The sequence below is a fragment of the Siniperca chuatsi genome, linkage group LG8, assembly GCF_020085105.1.
Source record: "Siniperca chuatsi isolate FFG_IHB_CAS linkage group LG8, ASM2008510v1, whole genome shotgun sequence".
NCBI lineage: Eukaryota > Metazoa > Chordata > Actinopteri > Centrarchiformes > Sinipercidae > Siniperca > Siniperca chuatsi.
This window is the reverse complement of record NC_058049.1, coordinates 23,079,892-23,099,661: the sequence shown is the minus strand read 5'-3', so window position 1 is coordinate 23,099,661 and position 19,770 is coordinate 23,079,892. Positions and strand designations below refer to the sequence as shown.

At 40.6% G+C, this 19,770-nt stretch overlaps 1 protein-coding gene across 3 annotated transcripts in view; it reads right to left on the bottom strand.

Moving 5' to 3' along the window:
* Positions 1 to 4,060: 4,060 nt before the first annotated feature.
* Positions 4,061 to 19,770, bottom strand: part of psd2 (pleckstrin and Sec7 domain containing 2) — a 34,136-nt gene continuing 18,426 nt past the window's right edge. The window contains exons 4-15 of one of the 3 annotated variants that reach the window (XM_044204294.1): positions 13,662 to 13,859; positions 13,231 to 13,311; positions 12,089 to 12,201; positions 11,633 to 11,691; positions 10,424 to 10,513; positions 10,266 to 10,309; positions 9,962 to 10,152; positions 9,756 to 9,826; positions 9,028 to 9,185; positions 8,069 to 8,213; positions 7,629 to 7,772; positions 4,061 to 7,108 (exon numbers count right to left, since the gene is read on the bottom strand). In XM_044204294.1, the coding sequence (XP_044060229.1) occupies positions 6,878 to 7,108; positions 7,629 to 7,772; positions 8,069 to 8,213; positions 9,028 to 9,185; positions 9,756 to 9,826; positions 9,962 to 10,152; positions 10,266 to 10,309; positions 10,424 to 10,513; positions 11,633 to 11,691; positions 12,089 to 12,201; positions 13,231 to 13,311; positions 13,662 to 13,859 (1,525 nt within the window). In that variant the 3' untranslated portion in view covers positions 4,061 to 6,877. Of the gene's footprint in view, positions 7,109 to 7,628; positions 7,773 to 8,068; positions 8,214 to 9,027; positions 9,186 to 9,755; positions 9,827 to 9,961; positions 10,153 to 10,265; positions 10,310 to 10,423; positions 10,515 to 11,630; positions 11,692 to 12,052; positions 12,202 to 13,230; positions 13,312 to 13,661; positions 13,860 to 19,770 lie in introns of all 3 variants that reach the window. The other 2 variants (XM_044204293.1, XM_044204291.1) reach the window with 2 other exon arrangements.

Sequence of the window (19,770 nt, the reverse complement as noted above, 5' to 3'; positions counted from 1 at the left end):
CTGCTCAGTAATGAACAGACATGTTTTCTAGGAATTAATTTGTGAAGCGCTGTACACTTACAAGTTTCAAGGAGTGTCTGACCCTTTGGTTATTACACTGTCAATCGCATAGTGGTAATATACAGCAGCTTGGAAGCCATATCTTAACATTCTCAGAAGGTATCTATTTCATTTGAAAAATACAGTCCCTCCTTTTTGAATTGTGTGGCCATTTTGCAGTCGTCTGTGCTATGTCAAACTAATGCAATTACAGTCTAAGGGGAACTGAATGTCAAATTAGATTTAAGTACATTTTGGGTTCATCTATTGGCTCTAGTGTTTGGGCTCTGTTATAAGCTAGCTGTGTTATTTTAAAAACTTTAGGAGCAGAAACATACTGTACTCACCTTCATCTTTAAAACACAGTGGTAGCTGTACAAAAATGTATGAGCCGTGTTTCTGAAGACGCATTATCAAGCCAAAAAGCATTAAACGAATGTGGAGACCTCAGTTCAGCCAAGTGATGTGTCTGGTGGTCGCAACATAACCATGCTGATCATTATGTAAAACTAGCAAGCTGGCAAGCTAGCTTACACTTTATTTTGGTATATTAGTTACAGAAACACATGCTTTTGGATAAAGACCTTTTGCAGATAAGACGCACTTTAAATAAAACAAGCTAGGCAGTTACACCACATTGTGGGTCATATTGAAATAAAAGTAAAATAGCTAAAGCAATAAAAACAATTACATTTCAATTTTTTTTTACCTTTTGCAATGTCAAAGAGAATTAGCATTAAGCACATGATGCAGCTGTTTTGTGATTTCCAAAGGTTGCGGCTGTATAATGGCTCTGAAAAAAATGTATTGCGACTGCTTTTAATTTTTGTCGCTTACAATATTTTACTAGCCTGGGAACCAAACGAATCTGCTAGCTCATGTTTTATTTGCCCTGGCAGATGCTTCTGGTCCCCCTTCTGTTCAGGCTGATTTCTAGCCGACCTGGATCTGGTCAGGCCAATCACAACCGTTTATCTGATATGGGGCGGGTTTGATACAATGACTGTATAGAGGAGTGCGACATTATTGGCTGTTTAGGCATTTTCGTAAACAACCAAGATGGCTGTAGCTGATGTGGAATTTTCATGGATGTATTATTACAACTGGATACTCAGCCTTGCTTCCAATTTTTTCCAGTGGCCACTCACTGTATTGCAATGAAAAATTCCCCATTTTGCGGCCCAAAAAGCATTTTCCCCACCGGCCACCATTATAATAGAGACGTCTGTAAAACTGTTGACAGGACACCTCAAACTGCAAACAAGGTCAATTATGACTCGTACTATTATGAATTTTTGATCCATAGAGGTTTTATATTTGTAAAACATTCCCCGAGTCGAGAAAAGCGATTTAAAAATCTGTGACGTCATCACAATGTAAAGTCTTTGGGCAAGGCAGGAACTCGCGGGCGGGGGCCAGCGCGAGAAACACTACTGCGCATATTCAGTGGGCTGCATACCCCAGAACTAAACACGAAAGCTAGAAACGTTTTTAGGAGTATGCGCTAAGCGAGCAATTCTCATTGGATTGAATAGGCGCCATCTTGGAGTCCAGTATCCAGTTTTAATAATACATCCATGGGAACGTTCTGTTCATGGATGTATAATAAGAACTGGATACTCAGCCTTGCTTCCAGTTTTTTCCAGTGGCCACTCACGGTATTGCATTGAAAATTCCCCTGCAGCCCAAAAAGCATTTTCCCCACCGGCCACCATTATAATAGAGACGTTTGTAAAACTGTTGACAGAACACCTCAAACTGTAAATAAGGTCAATTATGACTCGTTCTATTATGAATTTTTGATCCATAAAGGTTTTATATTTGTAAAACATTCCCCGAGTCGAGAAAAGCGATTTAAAAATCTGTGACGTCATCACAATGTAAAGTCTATGGGCCGAGTGGGAACTTGCGGGCGGCGGCCAGCAATACTGCACATAAACTGCACTTAAAGCTTTTGTTGATAAGAAAGATGTGTTTGCCGTACTTCCAACAGGATTTGGTAAGTTTAATTTACCAACTACGCTACATCACACGTTTCTTTGCTGTGATTGATTGTAGGTCTATCCAATTGCGTCCAGAGGCTTTTTTGGTCTGCGCCCGTTAATAACGCCTCTTGGAAATCGAAAATTAACTGAGAGGTTCCAAACTAATGTGAATTGGTCTGGCGATGTCAGGCTACTATTTTACTAGTTTACACTATTTTTTGTCACAGTAGGTTACTGGGACACTTAAAGAGAATAAAGCCATCGTTAATGTTATTATTAACACCTGTGCTTTTCCTACTATGAAAAGTCAAAATGTCTGCTGTGAAAAAAGGCCAACAGGCTAACCCCGTTCCTGACTGGCAGCCCACTTATCATGGCAGAGTTTAGGGTTCAACTTTGTCCTTCTTCTTACTGAGGTTCAGAAAGTTTACTCAAGATAAATTTGCCAAAGTGAAACAAATTGTTTAAAAAGTAATAGAATAAAGTATAAATTTTACCTTTGTGTTGTGTTCCTTCACTCCGTGTTCACGCTTATTCACACACTCTGCCAGCAGTTTCAGGAGCACAGACAATTTTCTTAGACTAGCCTTTTTTAGACCTTGTTTTTGCACTTGTCATCTTCTAACGTGACATTCAGTAGCACCGAAGTCGCTGGTCGCTTGACGTCACAACTTGTTTCGGTAAAGACTTTGGAAGATGTTTCGTAGTCATTAGAAATGACTGAAATGAGAGCAAAACCCCTAACAAGAGCCAGCTAAAAACGTTTGTAGATTAAAGTGGGCTCACTAGGCACTTTCGAGGCTAACAAATTTTAGCAGACACACAGAAGATGGACAACTAGAAACTTGCTAGCTTAGCAACATAACAACTACAAACAACCCATAATGCAACACTCTCGTAAAGTAACAAGCTCAATCTGTAGCACAGCTGGTACTCTCTCCATTCCAATACAAAAGAAGAGAATCTGCTGTTGTAAATAAATATTTTACCACACACACTTTTTCAAAGTAATGTCCAGAAAAAAGTGTTTGCCAATATGGCAGTAAGCTAATTTTATTTATTTATTGTCCTATACTCCTACAGACACACACAGGTAGCTATACTTAGCTACTTAGCTTACGATCACCTTATCCTTAAACTATGGTAAGGTGCAGAGTTATGTTACAAGGGCCACTTCCCTGTATGACTTCTACAGTGCAGTTTTTCATGTCCCCAAGGCAAATTACTGCATATTTTGTGTAAAATGTGGACCAATGCTAAATACAAGAATGCTCATTATTGAACTTTGGTCTAGTTAACAGCTGTTTTATACTGAATTTGTCTAATGTGCTAACTTTCAAATTTAGCTCTTAATTGCAGGTTAAGCATATTAATGAGCATCCTCCATAAAAGAGCATTTTACCCATGTAGGAAATTTTGTATAGCACTTAAGTTCTGAACAAAATGTGTTTGCATAATTTCAATATCAAAGATCGTAGTCATCTGGACACTGTTTTCAGAATCAAGATGTTTCGGCTCCCATCCGGAAGTCATTCTCAATTGTGAAAATGGTCTGAGAACTCAGACATTTAAGCTACTCTGTGTTGCTTAAGCCCTGCCCTCAGGGAGGAGTCTTCCTGAGTGTCTGCTGTTTACCCTGTCTAGTTTCACCTGAAACTGACCTTCTTTTGTTTTGTTGATTACTGGGCCATCATGGAAACAAAAGAAGGTCAGTTTCAGGTGAAACTAGACAGGGTAAACAGCAGACACTCAGGAAGACTCCTCCCTGAGGGCAGGGCTTAAGCAACACAGAGTAGCTTAAATGTCTGAGTTCTCAGACCATTTTCACAATTGAGAATGACTTCCGTATGGGAGCCGAAACGTCTTGATTCTGAAAACAGTGTCCAGATGACTACGACTGAAACCTTTTCTACGATGGAACACTCCTGGACGAATGAGGGACTACAACATCCTAATATCAAAGATGGCAGTGGCACTGAGATTAGCACACTGCTGTAAACCTTTTTGTTGAGAGTCTTAATAAATCACAACCATAATCATCTGTATAAAAGCTTACTTTATGAAGCACAGACTAAATATTCAGTAAATATGTCCTTTACATAGTATGAGCATCCTGTCAAAAACAGTTCAGATATACAAACAAAAAGACAGATCCAACGCTGACATCAAAGTGCCGAAGTTGTCATTTTTTAAATAAAACATAACAATCAACAAATGTTTTTTGTCACAATCCTATATTACAGCACAGGCCTATCCTAGAACATTGGGAAACAATGGTTAGCACAACAGCCAAAGTGACTATAAGGGGAAGTCTCCCTGTAAGAAAGCAGTTATTTATCCTAACAATTCCAGCTTTATAAAATGGCACTTCCTCTCTGAAAACTCAGCTCCACTTCAGCATTTTGGTCTGTACAACGATCCAGTTCCAGGATTCCAGCTGTGATTCCAGGTTTCCAGCCAAGTCCCAAAAGGATCTCAGATCCCATCAGTCACTATTAATATGATATAAGAAGCAGCAGAAGTGCTGTGTCCAGAGCCAAAGATATGATTGTTCATACCGTTGATATCCACAGCTCTGGTTATGTCAACATGCTTCTGTGCCACACTGAGTCTGAGTGAGAGGGCACTAAGCTCACTGATCTACAGTTGTGTCATAAGCAAATTACGTAGAAAGAGGAAAGGTGTGTGTGTGTGTGTGTTGGGATCAATTAAGGTGCTCACAAACAGCGGTACCGCCACCTCCCCCTCACCACATCCCCACTTCCTCAGAACATTACACAAGTCCTCCTTCCATGAGAAAAAGGCTTCTTATGTTGCGTGCTGGCTTTTGTTTTTGGCTGACAGAGATGGTCTTACTTAGAAGCCAAACCAGTCTCTTCTTCGTAGAAAACAAGTCTATTCTCCTCCTCCTCCTCACCCACCAGGAGGATGTTTTGATGGCTACTCTGCTGATGGGAGTTGTTTTGCTGCTGTTCCCCTCTCCATTGCAGTATGCTGACATATTTCTTGACTTTAGCACGTTAAGCTGGAGCAGTCCTGCTGCTACGCTCTCCAATCAGCCAGTCTCTGTCTAAGATAGGCCAGGGCCTGCTTTCCCAAAAACATCTTCATCTGTAAGGAAGGATGGCAGTGGAAGGAATGCACCAATACTAGTAAATGCCCAATACGAGGCCAAACAAGCTGTGATAGGTCCATGTAACATGTTATAAATTCGGAACATAGATTGGTTAGATTTTCTGTTTTAAGAGGTAAAGGTACATATTTTGTCGAAAGGATGATGGCTGCCCTATGTGCTGAAGATGCTTTTGAGAGATCCAAGCCTGGTTGTGTTGGCAATCTTATTCAGCAGAAGGCCATTGGATTGTTTTCTCATCAAACATGCTTAATAAATTCTTTATACAAAAACATGACCCTGCTATATTTATTTCTTCCTGTTGCCTACAGCTTCAACATCTGAACTGGAACCGCTTAAAAAGAGCATGCCAATGCGGACACACATGCATGTGCACACACACACACACACAGCTGATCCACTCATACGGTATGCCTCCCACCCACACCTTCCTGTTCTGCCCTTCATTTCGATCCTCAGAAACCTCACACCCAACCATATACTGTTACATATCAGCTCAGTGCACTCTGTCGTGATATAAGAAGAGTAGTTTGTGGGGTAAAACAGAACATGGCACAATGCTTTCATCCAGTCACACACTGTTATCCTCTTCAGTTCAGATTTGAGTTGTAAGAAAAACAAACAGAATAATTGAATACATGTCAGTATTTGGGGTAGCGGCGGCTTAAAAATCTCAGAAACAGACTTGTGATCTCTCTGACAAGTGACTGACTAACACTCTCCAAATCCCTCAACAACTAGTGTCAAGGTGCCCTTGAGTAAGGCACTCAACCTCCAGTTCCTCTGGTGGAGCAGCTTAGTGAACGCTTAAAACCACAGCTGTTCCACTTGGCAGCTCCTTTAAATTCACAAATGTATGTAACTGTATGAATATCAAGAAGGAAACTGCTGAAAAAGAGCAAGCATGCTCTGTGTAAACCCTTCCTGGGGTGAATAAAGGTTTGGAGAATTAAATAAATAAATAAATATGCTATACATGGCAGGGATTTGATCCTTCTGAGAAGTTCTTTTGAGAGTTTTTGTAACTCTGGGACAGATATGTTGTATCTTCACACACCTCACTCCACCCATACTGTAGGTCCATACACACGCCTGTGTGTGTAAACATGAGTGGGGAAAAAAGGCCAAAATGCTACAGTAGTACCATCTCCATCTGAATCGTTGCCTGACTCCTGGACTGCAGGACGAGGACAGGACAAAGAGGACAGAGGCAAACCAGTCTGTCTCTTTTTCTTTGTTCTCTATCCGGCCTTAAAATAATACATACATATAAATTACTCAAAGTTCTGCTCATAACTAACAACACATTTCAACGAAAGACAACTGCATCCTTCTGAGTTTCATTTCAAAATAATACTGATGATGTTGTTATAAATACTGTGATCACAGTTATGATCATTTTAATGTGCAATAATAAAAATTCAAAGAAATGAGGTTTGGCAGGGTCACTTGTTGGGTAAGCGCGGGGCTCTTCATCTTCTTCATCTATTGCTCAAGGACAGAAACTTATCACCAGGTTTGATAAATTCTGGGAAGGATAGTGACGGTCAGTTCTCCTGTTGCTGTCCATTCTCTTACTGTAAGTACAACAGGAGGAACGGAGAAGCCCAAAACACAAAATACTAACAAAAAAGCCCAGTAAGAAGTAGGAGGATTAAGCTAGTTTGGCTTGGAGGGATGTTGTTTTGTGGTCTGTGGTCTCTGGTCCTCCTTCCTCCCCTCAGCTCCTCTGTCCCGGGGCAGTGCATCCAGCGGCCCTGCCGTTCAGCCCGCCGTGAGCCTGACTGATGGACGGGGAGGACTGCGTCTTGCGGAGGTAGCACTCTCTGCCGGCCAGGCCACCCTCCATGATCAGGCCACCCATCACGCTGGCCTCGATCTTCTCAAGGTCGTCCGTCTCTGCGCGGATTTTGGCCTGCAGGAGGCTGATGTACGTCTCATACCGTGTCTTCTGCTCAGAGAGAGGGGAGGAGGAGAGGGAAAGTGAGACCAAAAGAAGATTAGTGGCTAATTGCCCGATCTAAAACTGTCTGGACACTATGTCACCTGACAACGTGCTTTATTATAATGCTAGCTTGAAAATGTATTTTTAATTTTGACAGAGGTTCTGTTTGATATTTTGCTTGATTGAGGCATTAATTTAAGGACTGACAGTTTAAGACACTTAAAAACATAAGCTCCATCGATTTTTCCATTCACATGATTTAAATTTGATAAAATAAACTGATGAAGATTGAGCTATCATGAGATTTTATGTGCTAACTGAACATCTTCCTTGCTACTAATAAAAAACATTCCAAAATGATAAATGATATACTTTAAAAAAGAGAATGGATATGAAGAGAAAACAGCAATGCTTTTTTGGTCTCTTAGCTGCCCTTTAACTTGAAAAAACAAACAAACATAAAACCCCAATAAAAATCAAACATAAAAAACCAGACAAATTAACCGAAGCTGTACAAAGCCTGTACCTCGTACGTGAGGTAGTGCTCTTTGAGCCGGTACTCCTCCCACTCGCGGCTTTTGGGGTCAGCTGAGGGTAGGTTTTTCCGGTGCTCCTCCAGCTCCAGGCTCATCTGCTTCATCTTGCTCTCATGACTCAGCAGCTGATCCTCCTGCACCAATAACAGCCCGGACAAAAACCGGAAGACCCCCAAAACAGCCAATCAGATGCAAGCGGACACAAATAGAATATGTAAAAATGCCCAACCCTGTGTAGAGATTTTTAATGTAGCAGGATTGTGCATGCTGCTGTGATAAACTGTATATTATGTACAATGCAAATAATCAATCATTACTTGATATTCATTGTAGTATTAACAATATTATGTTTCTTGAGTAAAATATAAGCCAATAGAGTGTGATAGCATCTCTTGTTCCGAATGTATGTTGTGTGTGTGTGTGTGTGTACCTGGTTCAGTCTAGTGGATGAGGACGGCAGGATGGGCCGACAGAATTTCTTCATGGAACCGATGGCGGCGGGGAAGGCCGGAGCGGAGAATAGCGCTGCCACCAGGTTTATCCGGAAGATCCAAGACATCATCTCCTCCTCACTACTGCAAAGAAACAGAGAGAGAGAGAAGAGTGAGCGAGAGTTTTGCCACATTGACACAGATTCTTCTACAAAAAAAGTCTGACTGGCTGCAGAAAATGACAGCAAAATAGACAATTGTTCCAATTCACAGTGTAATTTAAATTATCAGCCATAATCACTAACTAGTATCAACTATTATTTTGACATTTTGTGCCTAAATTCACAATCTTTTAGACTTAAATTACCTATTACATTTTGTTTTCTGCAAAAAAACTGTGATTTTTAAACTGTAATGATTTGATTGTTGCCTGTTCACAGCAGCAGCACTCCAGTCTGAGTTTATATTTCAGCCTACATATCACCTGTGACTGCCAAACTCTGCAGACACACAAGAGGAGGCTGTATGACCTTCGAGAGGAGATTGATTCATACTTTGGAACTTGCAAGTTTGATTATATCAAAATGACAAACCTCAAAATGACAAACATTATACGTGTGAGAATAAAAATGACAGGGTCCTGAAGATACCTTTTAGCTACAATTTGCATTATTAAGTACTTTATAAACTATGTTATGGGAGAGGCGCTACATAGAAACATCTTATCATCATCACCATCCATCCATCCTTTTTCTACACCAGTTTATCCTGTTCAGGACATTGTTACAAGGCGGTCCACTGACGCTGTACATCAAAATGTATCACGAGCTTTGGGCGAAACCATGAATTGAAAACATGCGGAAAAATTTCAAAACATATATATGAAAAATGGAAAATTCCATCATATTTTTATTTAACTTTCTGAAGCGTCATCTCAAATTCGACTTGGGTGACTCACGGGGCCTGCAGCAGAAAGACTCTCCAGTCTGAGGTTTTGAGCTTCAGTACGTTGGCTCTCTTGCTGTACTCGGTGGCACGAGTGGCTAAAGCGTGGTGGATCCGCACTGCGTTCTTCAGGTCCACCTCTGAAATGTCAGCGTCAGGCTTGTACTCATCCTGGGTAAGTAACAGAAACAACAGGCAAGCAATTGTAGGTCTTATGTTTTGGAGCCTGTAAATGTTGATATGTTTCAGTGCATTTTGTCATTTTGTCTCTTTTAGCAGAGAATAGAAGACAAGCTTATACTTGGTGTGTATCTGTAGTACACAAGTGCCTAAATTGACTCACTCAACTTAAGAGGAACAGTACTCATTAAATGAAACAGTAAACCTATAAATTAGCAACTCTTTTTACATATAACCATACTAACATAATCCAGTTAAAAAATAGTGAAAGTATCACACCGGTTGTGATAGAAATAGAAGCTAATTCAATTAATTCACGTTGGTCAGTACAGCCTTTCTACCAGCAGGGGGAGACAAACATGCAGTACAGCAGCCATGCCTCATTTCCTCTCTTATTGCACTCTCTATCTCACTTGCTCTCAAACACACACACACACACACACACACACACACACACACACACACACAAAAGCAGAGCAGCTAGCAGCATCCACCACCGCTGTCATTGCGGTGGTGGATGTGTGTTTCTATGGTAACGGAGCAGAGGATGAGATGCAGTACCTTCTGGAGATACAAGATCATCCCCTTCAGAACCGCATAGAACTTCTTCCAACCACGGCGACCCCTTGGGGCTGGAAGAGAGAAAAGTGAAGAAAGAAAAACTTTTCTGTCATGTTTTTTATAATAACTTATTAGGAATTTGGTTACTTCAGTCAAACGTGTTTGTGTGTGTGTGTGTATATGTGAGTGTGTATACAATCACTCACTGCGTTTGCCATCCATGTCAGCGTGGCTCTTGCGGGTCAGCACTCCATGTTTGTAGGTGACGGCATTTAAGAGAATGGGAATGGCGATGAAAGGGTTAGTGCCGTCCGTTACCCTGGCAACACGCTTACTCCCGCCCTCACATTGCTCCTCCACCAGCTCTGACAGACTCTTCCTCAGCTCCTCCTCCTCACTGCACACACAAATACCCATTCAGATAAACCTGAGTAGCATATATTCAAGTGTACTTACTTCTAAAAAACTTGCATACCCCAAATACTTTTCCTTTTGATGATGCATACTTACACAGCCCACTCAAGCTTCTCATTCTTGATTGAGTTATACAAGACCTGTGTAGGCAAAGCAATGTGAGGACATACTTCAATTTCGAGGGCTAAGTAAAGAAAAAAGATCAAGCTGACAGATTCTGTGGTAGCTGTACTCTCTCAGGAAGAGATCTGTACCTTTAATAAGTCTTTAGGGAAGTCTTCGCCATTGTTGAGGCCATCTAGGTTACTGATAAACTGTTGGCAAGACATCTTCTTCCCAATGTTCTGATGAGAGGAGAACAAACAGACAGACACACACAGACAGAAACAAATAAAACAATCAGTTGAAGTTTAAGATGAAATTTTACCTCGCTAAAATATTTAGCATTAATTTTTCTTTTATGTATGTGGAGCCAAATTGGTCAATCTTTAGCTCAGCTCAGTATCCACAGAAGTTGACAGCTGATAATTTCAACCCACTTTTATCTGCTCCAACCTGAATGCAGTTTTACAACGGTCCACTGGGTGGCAGTGTTATGCTGCAGGTTCTACTAGTAGTGATGGTGAGTGGGGTTCCACCTCTATTAGAGCTGATGGCGCATCAGCTTACCATACCTTTCTTAGTGTTTTAACCTTTAATTATGATGCATCTTTAGAGGAGAAAAACATAGGGAGGTGTTAAGTAGAATAAATATCAACCAAAATCAGCCACTGACCTGATCTCTTTGGTAAACAATATATAAGCAGCCAAATATTTTTTGTCACTGAACAACAATGATTAAAAGATTAATATATCACTGTGTGTGCATCCTTTTTTATGAGCCTAATATGACGTAAAATTTAAAATTATGACTTAAATTCTATTGCTAGCTGACAAGAAGAAGCACGGATGTCAATGAGGACAGTGTTAGTACTATAATTATACTTACCACCTGCAGGGGCAGAGAGATACCAGGGGGCCAGATTTGGTTAGCAGGGGAAGGATTTGTAAGGGAGGAAAAGGAAATTGAAAAGAGAGAAAGGATATTAGTTAGAGGAGGGATATTCACTAAAAGTACCATAAGCAGGGACTGAATCAAGTTGAGCAGGAGGCTCGAGTAAAAGCAAAGCACAGGACCTATGATACTGATCGTGTTATGTTGCCCAGACCACAGTGCTCCAGTTTAAAACTGAAAAGATGAGACTATTCGAGGAGAGGAGAGACAGAAACAGGTCAGAAAGTAGGCCGCGGAGGAGAGAGAAAGAGAAAGAGAGAGGAAAGGGTAGACAGAAAGACAGGGAAAGAACAAGAAATAGATGTGATTGGAGGCATGCTGACAAAGGACTGTCTTTAGACTTTGTTTTGCAGGAAGATTACAGGAATGGGAATCCTGCACAACCAAGATAGAGAACTACAGAACATACATGTCCATGTAGATCGGTGTTGAGCAGCATAAGGGCGCAGGTTAATGTGTGGGCTCCATCTGCAACAGGACAATACACAAGGCCGAGGTCAGCTAAATGTCATACCACTCCTCCACACACACACACACACACACACAAATTCACACGAATGCAATGCCATACATTCCATTATAGTACATGCAGACACAAATCACACACACATCTGCTGAGCTGCATGAATAGCCTGTATGCTAAAATAATCTAAGCTAGTGCCGTATCTGATCTGAATTTGATTCAGTATTTACTGGGTGCATGCAGGCAGCACCAACTTTAACGCTGCAGTGTAAATATGCTGCAGTCACGAGTGCTTGGTTAACTGGGATCAATATGGAAAACTGTAATAGTAATACATTTTATAATTATAATATTATTTCTCTTTACCATCATTGTCATCATCATCACCGTCATGGCTCTGACCTTCAGAGGTGGGTGTCTGTGGGTTGCACTGGCAGAAGCGCCTGGAGAAATGTACAAGGACCCTCTCTCTCTCCTGAGTCTCTCCCATCAGTGGAAAGGCCTTTAAGAAGTTCCTGTCACACACAAATGACACCACGAGGTCAACAGGAGATCAAATGTTTCCCAGCAATGCATCCCTGGAAGATATATGATGATCACTCCTGGCAGTAAATAGAATTTGCAGCAGACTGCAGTTGACAGCTTTGTTGGAAACTTTATGAAACATCCTACTCTGAGAAACAGTCAAGCCTGCTATTTAAAACTCTGAAATATATTGTCATAAGGAAGGATGGTGTCATCTTTTTGTCTCTGTGTGTGTGACTTTTGAACTGCAAATAAATGGATTTGATTTTGTAACTCTATGCCAGAATCAACAGGTTTCATTTAGGTTGCAGTCTCACTTTCATACTGCACATTCTGAGGTGAAACATTAATGTAGAGTCGAAATAAAGTCTATTAATCGATTAGTCCATGGAGAAAAAAATACTCAATTTTGATAATCAATTTATCATATCAGTCATTTTCCAAGCAGAAGCACAAGATATTTACTAGTTTTAGCTTCTCAAATGTGACAATTTGCTGTTTTTGGTATATATCATTGTAAATTGCACACGTTTTGGGGATTTGGACTTTTGGTTGGATAAAACAAGACATGTGAAGATGTCCCCTTGGACTCAAAGAAATTGTGATTTTTTCACAATTTCTTTACATTTCATATATTAAACGTTTTTAGTGTGAAAACCTGAAATTACATGGAGTCTATATCGCCAAGATCCAAACAATACCCAAATTAATGCAGGACTTTTAGTTTGTTACATGTTACTTTCTAATAACAGTATGCTAATCTGCCCCAGTCTCAGTCAAGTGCATTAGGCCTCTTAACACCCTGGGCTGAAGGCAGCAGTTTGAGACAGCAACATGTCAGGTACAAGGCAGTGATGTACAGTAGCTTTCAGCTACACTGGCTAACTGTACTCAACATGTTTGATTAGCACAAAGCTTATGCCTTGTGAAGAGGGAAAGTGAAGCATGCACATTTGCATGCATGTGTATCGAAGTCTACATCACGCACTCATCACTTCCAAGTGCTGACTGTGCATTACCTCAGGGCTCGATCGAGCGACAGGCCAGAGAAATCAAAGAAACTCAGGTACTCTGATGCCACCAACTGGCTGAACTCATTACTGCGGAGAGACAGAAAGAGAGCATCAGCACATCAACGTGGCACTGAAGACGTATGAATGTGTTATATAAATGTTTTCTTGACACCACTGTATTAGAGAATGCTCTTCTAGTAATGCTTTGAGAATAAAGTAAGCTTGTGCAGATGTGTTTAATTATGTGTTTGTTCACAATCCGGTTTTCTTACATGTGCATCTATGTATACATTATGTCTGTGTCTCATCTATACATGTGTGCATGTTCAAATACTGAACATATGTAACGATGAAAACACGTTTTCCTCTGTTTCTGGTGATTCATCAGTCTGTCAGTCATTGTGTGTACATGTGTTACTGGGTGTGTGCGTGCTCACTTCTTGCCCAGGTGTCTGGCCACATCACAGCGTTTGAAGCCCTCAAGGTGATAGAGGCGCTTGGCCAGCCTCTTGGCGGCCTCACAGTCGGCTCGGCAGCCATTGGCCAGAGTGTCGGTGCTGCCGCGCTCCAAACGCTCCAGACTGCCCAAATCACACTCCTCTGAGTCAGACAGCACGTCTGTGAGGTTGGCATCACTGGAGGAGAGGAGAACATACGCACACACACACAAGCAGGTGCCTAGGTTAATGAATGGAACACATGTCCGTTGTTACACACCCACTCACTTAAAACTAGACAGAGGAAACTGAACTGCTGAGCATAAAACTCAATTACACAAACATATGTTCACATACACACAAACAAAAGTCAAATGAGATTTAAATGACTTGTTATGACACTGACCCAGTTTCACTGTCACTTACATTTCCTACTTTAATGCGGTGAATCTAAATACTGATTTTAATGCTGAAGCAGCTTTCACCTGCTGCCAGTCGCTTCCAAAAAGCTCCACTAATCTCAGACTGCTAACCTCTAACATCATTTGAATTAATGTGCTGTAATATAAAAACTATAACCTCAATTCTACTTTTCCATTCCTCTGTTTCAGGCAGAAGCAGCCTGGAAGTTTGAAAAGTGAGCAAAACAGTAAATTGTCGATCTCATGCTCATTGTCTGTCTATCCCAGCTGTGAATGGGTGTATCTGTGTGACTATTAGCAGGGCGTTTCTGCAAAAGACTGAATGTACTCAATCACCCCTGCAGGAGTAGTTAAGGTTAAGAAAAAATAAGACACACGAGTGAACACGTAGCTTTAAGTAATGACTTGCAAAGTCTGCATGAATGACAGATGTTCATGAACACTATGTACCCTGTTTGAAGTTATAATCCCTCGCTTTGACATTGTAATATAGTATTGTCTAAAACTGAAATGCATTGAAAAGTTGTTCAAATATACAGAATTGTAAACTATTGGTGATAATTATGAAACCAGCTTCAATATTAGTGAGTAAAAATAATGTTTGCAGAACAAATAACAGCTTACTCAACTAAAAAGAAAAGACTACTAGAAGACTTAACACTAAGAAATTAGGCCATCGCTGCAGACTACAATGCAGTGTCTTGCTGAAGGACAAAGTTTGATGAACTGTCTAATCAGGCCAAGGCCACACACTCTGTATAACTGTTTAAGTGTCATCAAGAGAACAGAGAGAATCAATGCAGAGTATTAATTAGTACCCTACTTATTTATTTATGACTAACTGAGGTAGTTTGATTAAGATATTTAGCTGTATCCACTGTACTGCATTGCACTGTATACTTTGCTACACACCACAGTCCATCAGTGGGAAGTTAATTAGCCTTTTTATTGTACTTTTATTGTACACCCAGTACTGATGGTTTGGTTTTGATAACAAGTTAAAACAACATTTTGTCACTATTGCTAATTCACTTACTTGTGAAGCAAGCATCTTTTCCAGGCTTCATTGACATTTCTGATCAAAGGGCCATTTTCACATCCCACCCAACCCCTACAGACAAAACATCTAACCTCAAGCTAAATAGCATAACATTATATATCATCCATGCTGAAAGGAACAAAAATAAATTGCACTTTATGTCTGTATCTATCAGCAAATCAGCCAAAACAGCAATCTATCTCAGTTTTATTCCTTAGGAAAGACTGCTCACATTCACCTCCATCTGTCTAAATGGCATTTCCTAATTTCCTGTCTGTGTGTGCATCTGCATGGCATCATCAGTATTCTCACCAGATGATTCAGATGCTTTTTGCATAATCTGATCAGCCCAATTGCATTACTCTCACAAATTCAATACATTACGCATTGTTGTCGAAAGGGATTTGCTAGTTACCATGGATACAGCGGAAGCCAAGTGTCCTGTACTAGAAGAAGAAGTAAAGGGATTGTAGACTACCTTAAGGCTGTCAATCACACTTTTGCGTTGTGTGGCACAAACGGGCATCGGAAAAAACAGACTGATACAAAAGACTGACAAATAAACAAAAACACAAACATGTCCAGGAGTCAGTTCCCTGCCTTCAAAAGCTGAATGGCTGACTGCGCACAACACCCCTCCAGCTGACCTCTACAAAGGGCCCTAATTCCCTGCTCCAGGCAAGGTTACACTGTCCTGTCTTGGCTGATTCATTAGGCTCTAAAAATTACTCTTCATCTGGCCCTTGACCTTGGACCAATTTGCCTTGAGAGACCCTACCAGGAGCTATTGCCCCCAACAACCACAGTTCCCAGGGTCACAGGGACTCATAAACCCTCCACCATGAGGAGGTGGGTCATGCAAACTCCTCCACCTTATCGTGACAGAGCATCACTGCCAAGAATGACAATAAGATTGCAGATACGGTCGGGTGAAAATAGTTTCATTTGCAGGGTGCCTTGGCTCATCCTTAGGGACAGGGTGGGGAGTTTGTATATCCGGAAGGAGTACAGCCACCACTCTTTCGTGTAGAGAAGGAGTCAGTTGAGGTGGTTTGGTGATATGATTAAAATGCCTCCTGTATGGCTCCCTTTGGAGGTATTCTGGACATGTCCAACAGGGAGGAGACCTCTGGGCAGACCCAGAACCTGCTCAATAGATTACACATCCCTGGGAAACCTAGGAAAGTCGCAGGAACCCCCTTTGGGACTCAGAAAATTGGTTGAAACTGGAAAAATGGGTGTATGGAAATATATACATATTACACAAATGCCTGGACACACTTTACGACATAAACACACACACACACACATATGGACTCACACAAAATAAAATCAGTCTGTGGTAATCCATCAAAACAATATCTAGCTTGGTGTTTGCAGTGAAATTGCTTTCGCTTGTCTGACCATATTAACTCACTAGGCCTCATAAATCATTCATAGCTCATATCAGTCATGGGGCTAAAATGATGCTGGGCTCCCCCAATTCACTGCTGTCTGGCAATAATAGAACCAACACACACATACACACACTCACACAAACACAAACACAAATTAATAGTGAGAGAGACACAATATGAAGTGTCAGATATCTAGCACAGGCCTTTTGTGCCAAGATACTTGGCGATACTGAGGGCCAAGTGGTACACAGTAAACCTATTTGTCTGTCTAAAGGCACAATTCTGTATCCCCAGGCCACATATATTCACTCACTGTGACCGCCACTCAGTCTGTGTGTGAGTGTGTCAGAGATAAAGAGCATGATGGTGCATGCCAGTGACTCATGCTAATTTCTTTGGCTGTGCACCACCCGTACCCACACCTACAAGGTGTGTCTGCAAGTGGTGACTGAGGTAGACATGCTATAGAAACACACACATAGAAGAGCTCTCTGTGGGTGTTTGTGCATGTGTCAGCCATGTCATCTGCTGGGACTTGTAGATACAATCCCTGCAAAAAACACTGTTGCAATATTGGACTCTCGCTGTAAAACAAGTAACAAAGATACCTCCAACCATGAAAACTGTAAAAAATGTATACACATTACTTGCACATTTTGTTTTTCACACTATTATTGACACTTTTGAATCATCAACTGAGGCCATGATGGGAAAAGAGTTGGCTCATATTGACTTTGTAAAAACGGCAGGTTGCAGTTCAAAGTACAAGTCAGTGATGAAAATAATAGTTAAGAGCAATTAGGCATCCTTCAAGTAAGATATAGCTACAAATCCTTATTTTAATACCTCAATTACATAATCCATTAATAGATTAGTCGCTGGACAAAAATTAATCAGCAATAATTCTGATAACTGATTAATCATTTAAGTTATTTATCAAGTTAAAAATGTAAGTATTTTTCATGCTTTTCTCCTTTATTATATTAATTGTAAACTGAATAGCTTTGGGTTTGGGACTGTTGGTTGAACATTACAAGCAATTTGAAGACATCACCTTGAGCTCTGGGAACTCTGCATGATGATGGGCATTTGTCACTATTTTATGACATTTATATTAAGTAAACAATGAATTGATTAATCAAGAAAAATTTTACTTATTGATAAAGAAACTAATTGTTAATTGCAGCCCTAACCTCAACATCACATTTTACTGTACCTAGTGATGGTTGACTTGTGAAAAATAACTATAGCAATCTCATAACTCTTGACTTACTACATGCCATTTTAAATTAGAAGTCCTGATAAAGATAAAATGGAAATTTATGGTAAAATTTCTCTAAATCCACTACATTAATTAGCAGGCACTTTGAGTCCCTATAGGAATATAGCACATGAGATAAATATATATCGTTTGAGTCACATTTATCCAAATTTTGATATCACAGATAAGCCCCTGTAGAAATAGTATAGAAGTACTGTAGTGATTCTTCGGCAGATTAAAGTTACAGTAGGCTACAAGTTCCTCACTATTTCCATTTGCCACGCAGCAAAATTTTCCCACCCATTTGGACGTGAAAGCTTAAAACAATTCCTGGTCTGTATAAATATTAAACTTACAGGAGATGCAGCAAAAAGTCGAAATGAACATCATATTCCTCTTTCCACATCGTCTCTCGGATCTTGGAAATCAGCGGTTAAAGGCGCGCGACGGTCCAACCGCCTCATCATCCAGTAGTCGGTAAAATCTGCATTGGCCCGGTTTGTTATTTAACTTCCAGCCAAATCAGATTTCTTCAAAGTGGAAGCCAGGTCATATATAATTACAGCCTATTCGGAAATGATAAATTAGACTCAAGCGTTATTTCACCATAGTATCAACAGGCAATTAATGTGCTTTGAGTTTTTTCCTTGAACTTTCTTGGCTGACTGAACGCTCCACAGAGAGAGGATGTTGGGGGCGGAGCGAACGACTGGACAGGCTTTTCCTCATGAATTAGGCTGTTCCTAGTGGTGGCTTTACAATGGCTCTGTGTGTCCCAGCCAACACAACATCCTCTGCATTTAAGTGAAGGGCTCTGAGCCAGCAGATCACTTCAGTATCAGCACGACTTCCTGTATTTGGACTCCTGAAGTACACTTAGCTGCTTTCCAGCATGTTATACTGTATGTGGTTATTTCTGTACATTCTTCCAGTGTATTGCTTTAATATGGCTTAACAACCACATGTGCAAGACAGAGTAAAGCCACCTAACCTTAATATAACCTAAATAAAGTGGTGACCTCTATTTTGCAAGAGTTTTCTAATGCTTTGGCCAAAAAATCTATTTTTAATGTAAAATGAGGACTTCAAATTGAGCTAAAATATTATAGGGCAGAATATAAATAGTAAAAGAAGCATAAATGTATTTGCTGTATTAAGGTCACTGTATTGGAGGTCAGTACCTACATTTTTATGTACCTCTTCATCAATGTAAATAATGTACAGTAATACAACGGTACACAGACATAAAAATAATCATCAAACACTAAGTGATGGATTATGCCCCCACGACACATACAAACACACAGATTTTTATAAGACACACTGACACATCCCTGCATGCTAACCTCACCATCTAAATCCCTCCTTCCGCTTTCTAATCTGGTGGAAAGAAGAACAATAGAAAAAGCAGAAGACAGAGAGGCAGCTGAAGGGTCAAAAGTACAAAATTTGGGGGATGAGATGGAAGATGAGAATAGAAACAAAACCCTTGAGGTGGTTTGATTGGTATGTGGACAGGCGAGCACTCTACAAGATTCACTGCAACCTGGTTCTGCACAGACAACAACAATGACTAAATTTCCTTGACGACAACAACAACAGAGAAATTCAGTCAGCACTGGAACCAGAATACGTTTTTGGACCAAGCAGACGCTGCTGAATACTGATCACACGTCAGTTTTTTGAAGCAGCTTACGACCATGACTCATGGATAACCATTGTCATTTACACACCATGGTTTTTTCACAGACAGCAGAATTTCTAAACTTGTTGTAACACAGATGTGATGTTGTCATGGCAGCCAACACATAAAAACTGATTCAGGGGAGCAGTTAGCCAAAGGATACAGGAGATAAGTGCTCCTCTAACATATGTAGCCTATTAAAAGGAGTCCTTATTTTGTGCTGCTCAATCAGTCGGCTATACTGTCTTAACGCCAAAGTTAGAGTCAAAAGCAGTTGAGGAGGTCATCCAGTTGTGCGCCGTCTAA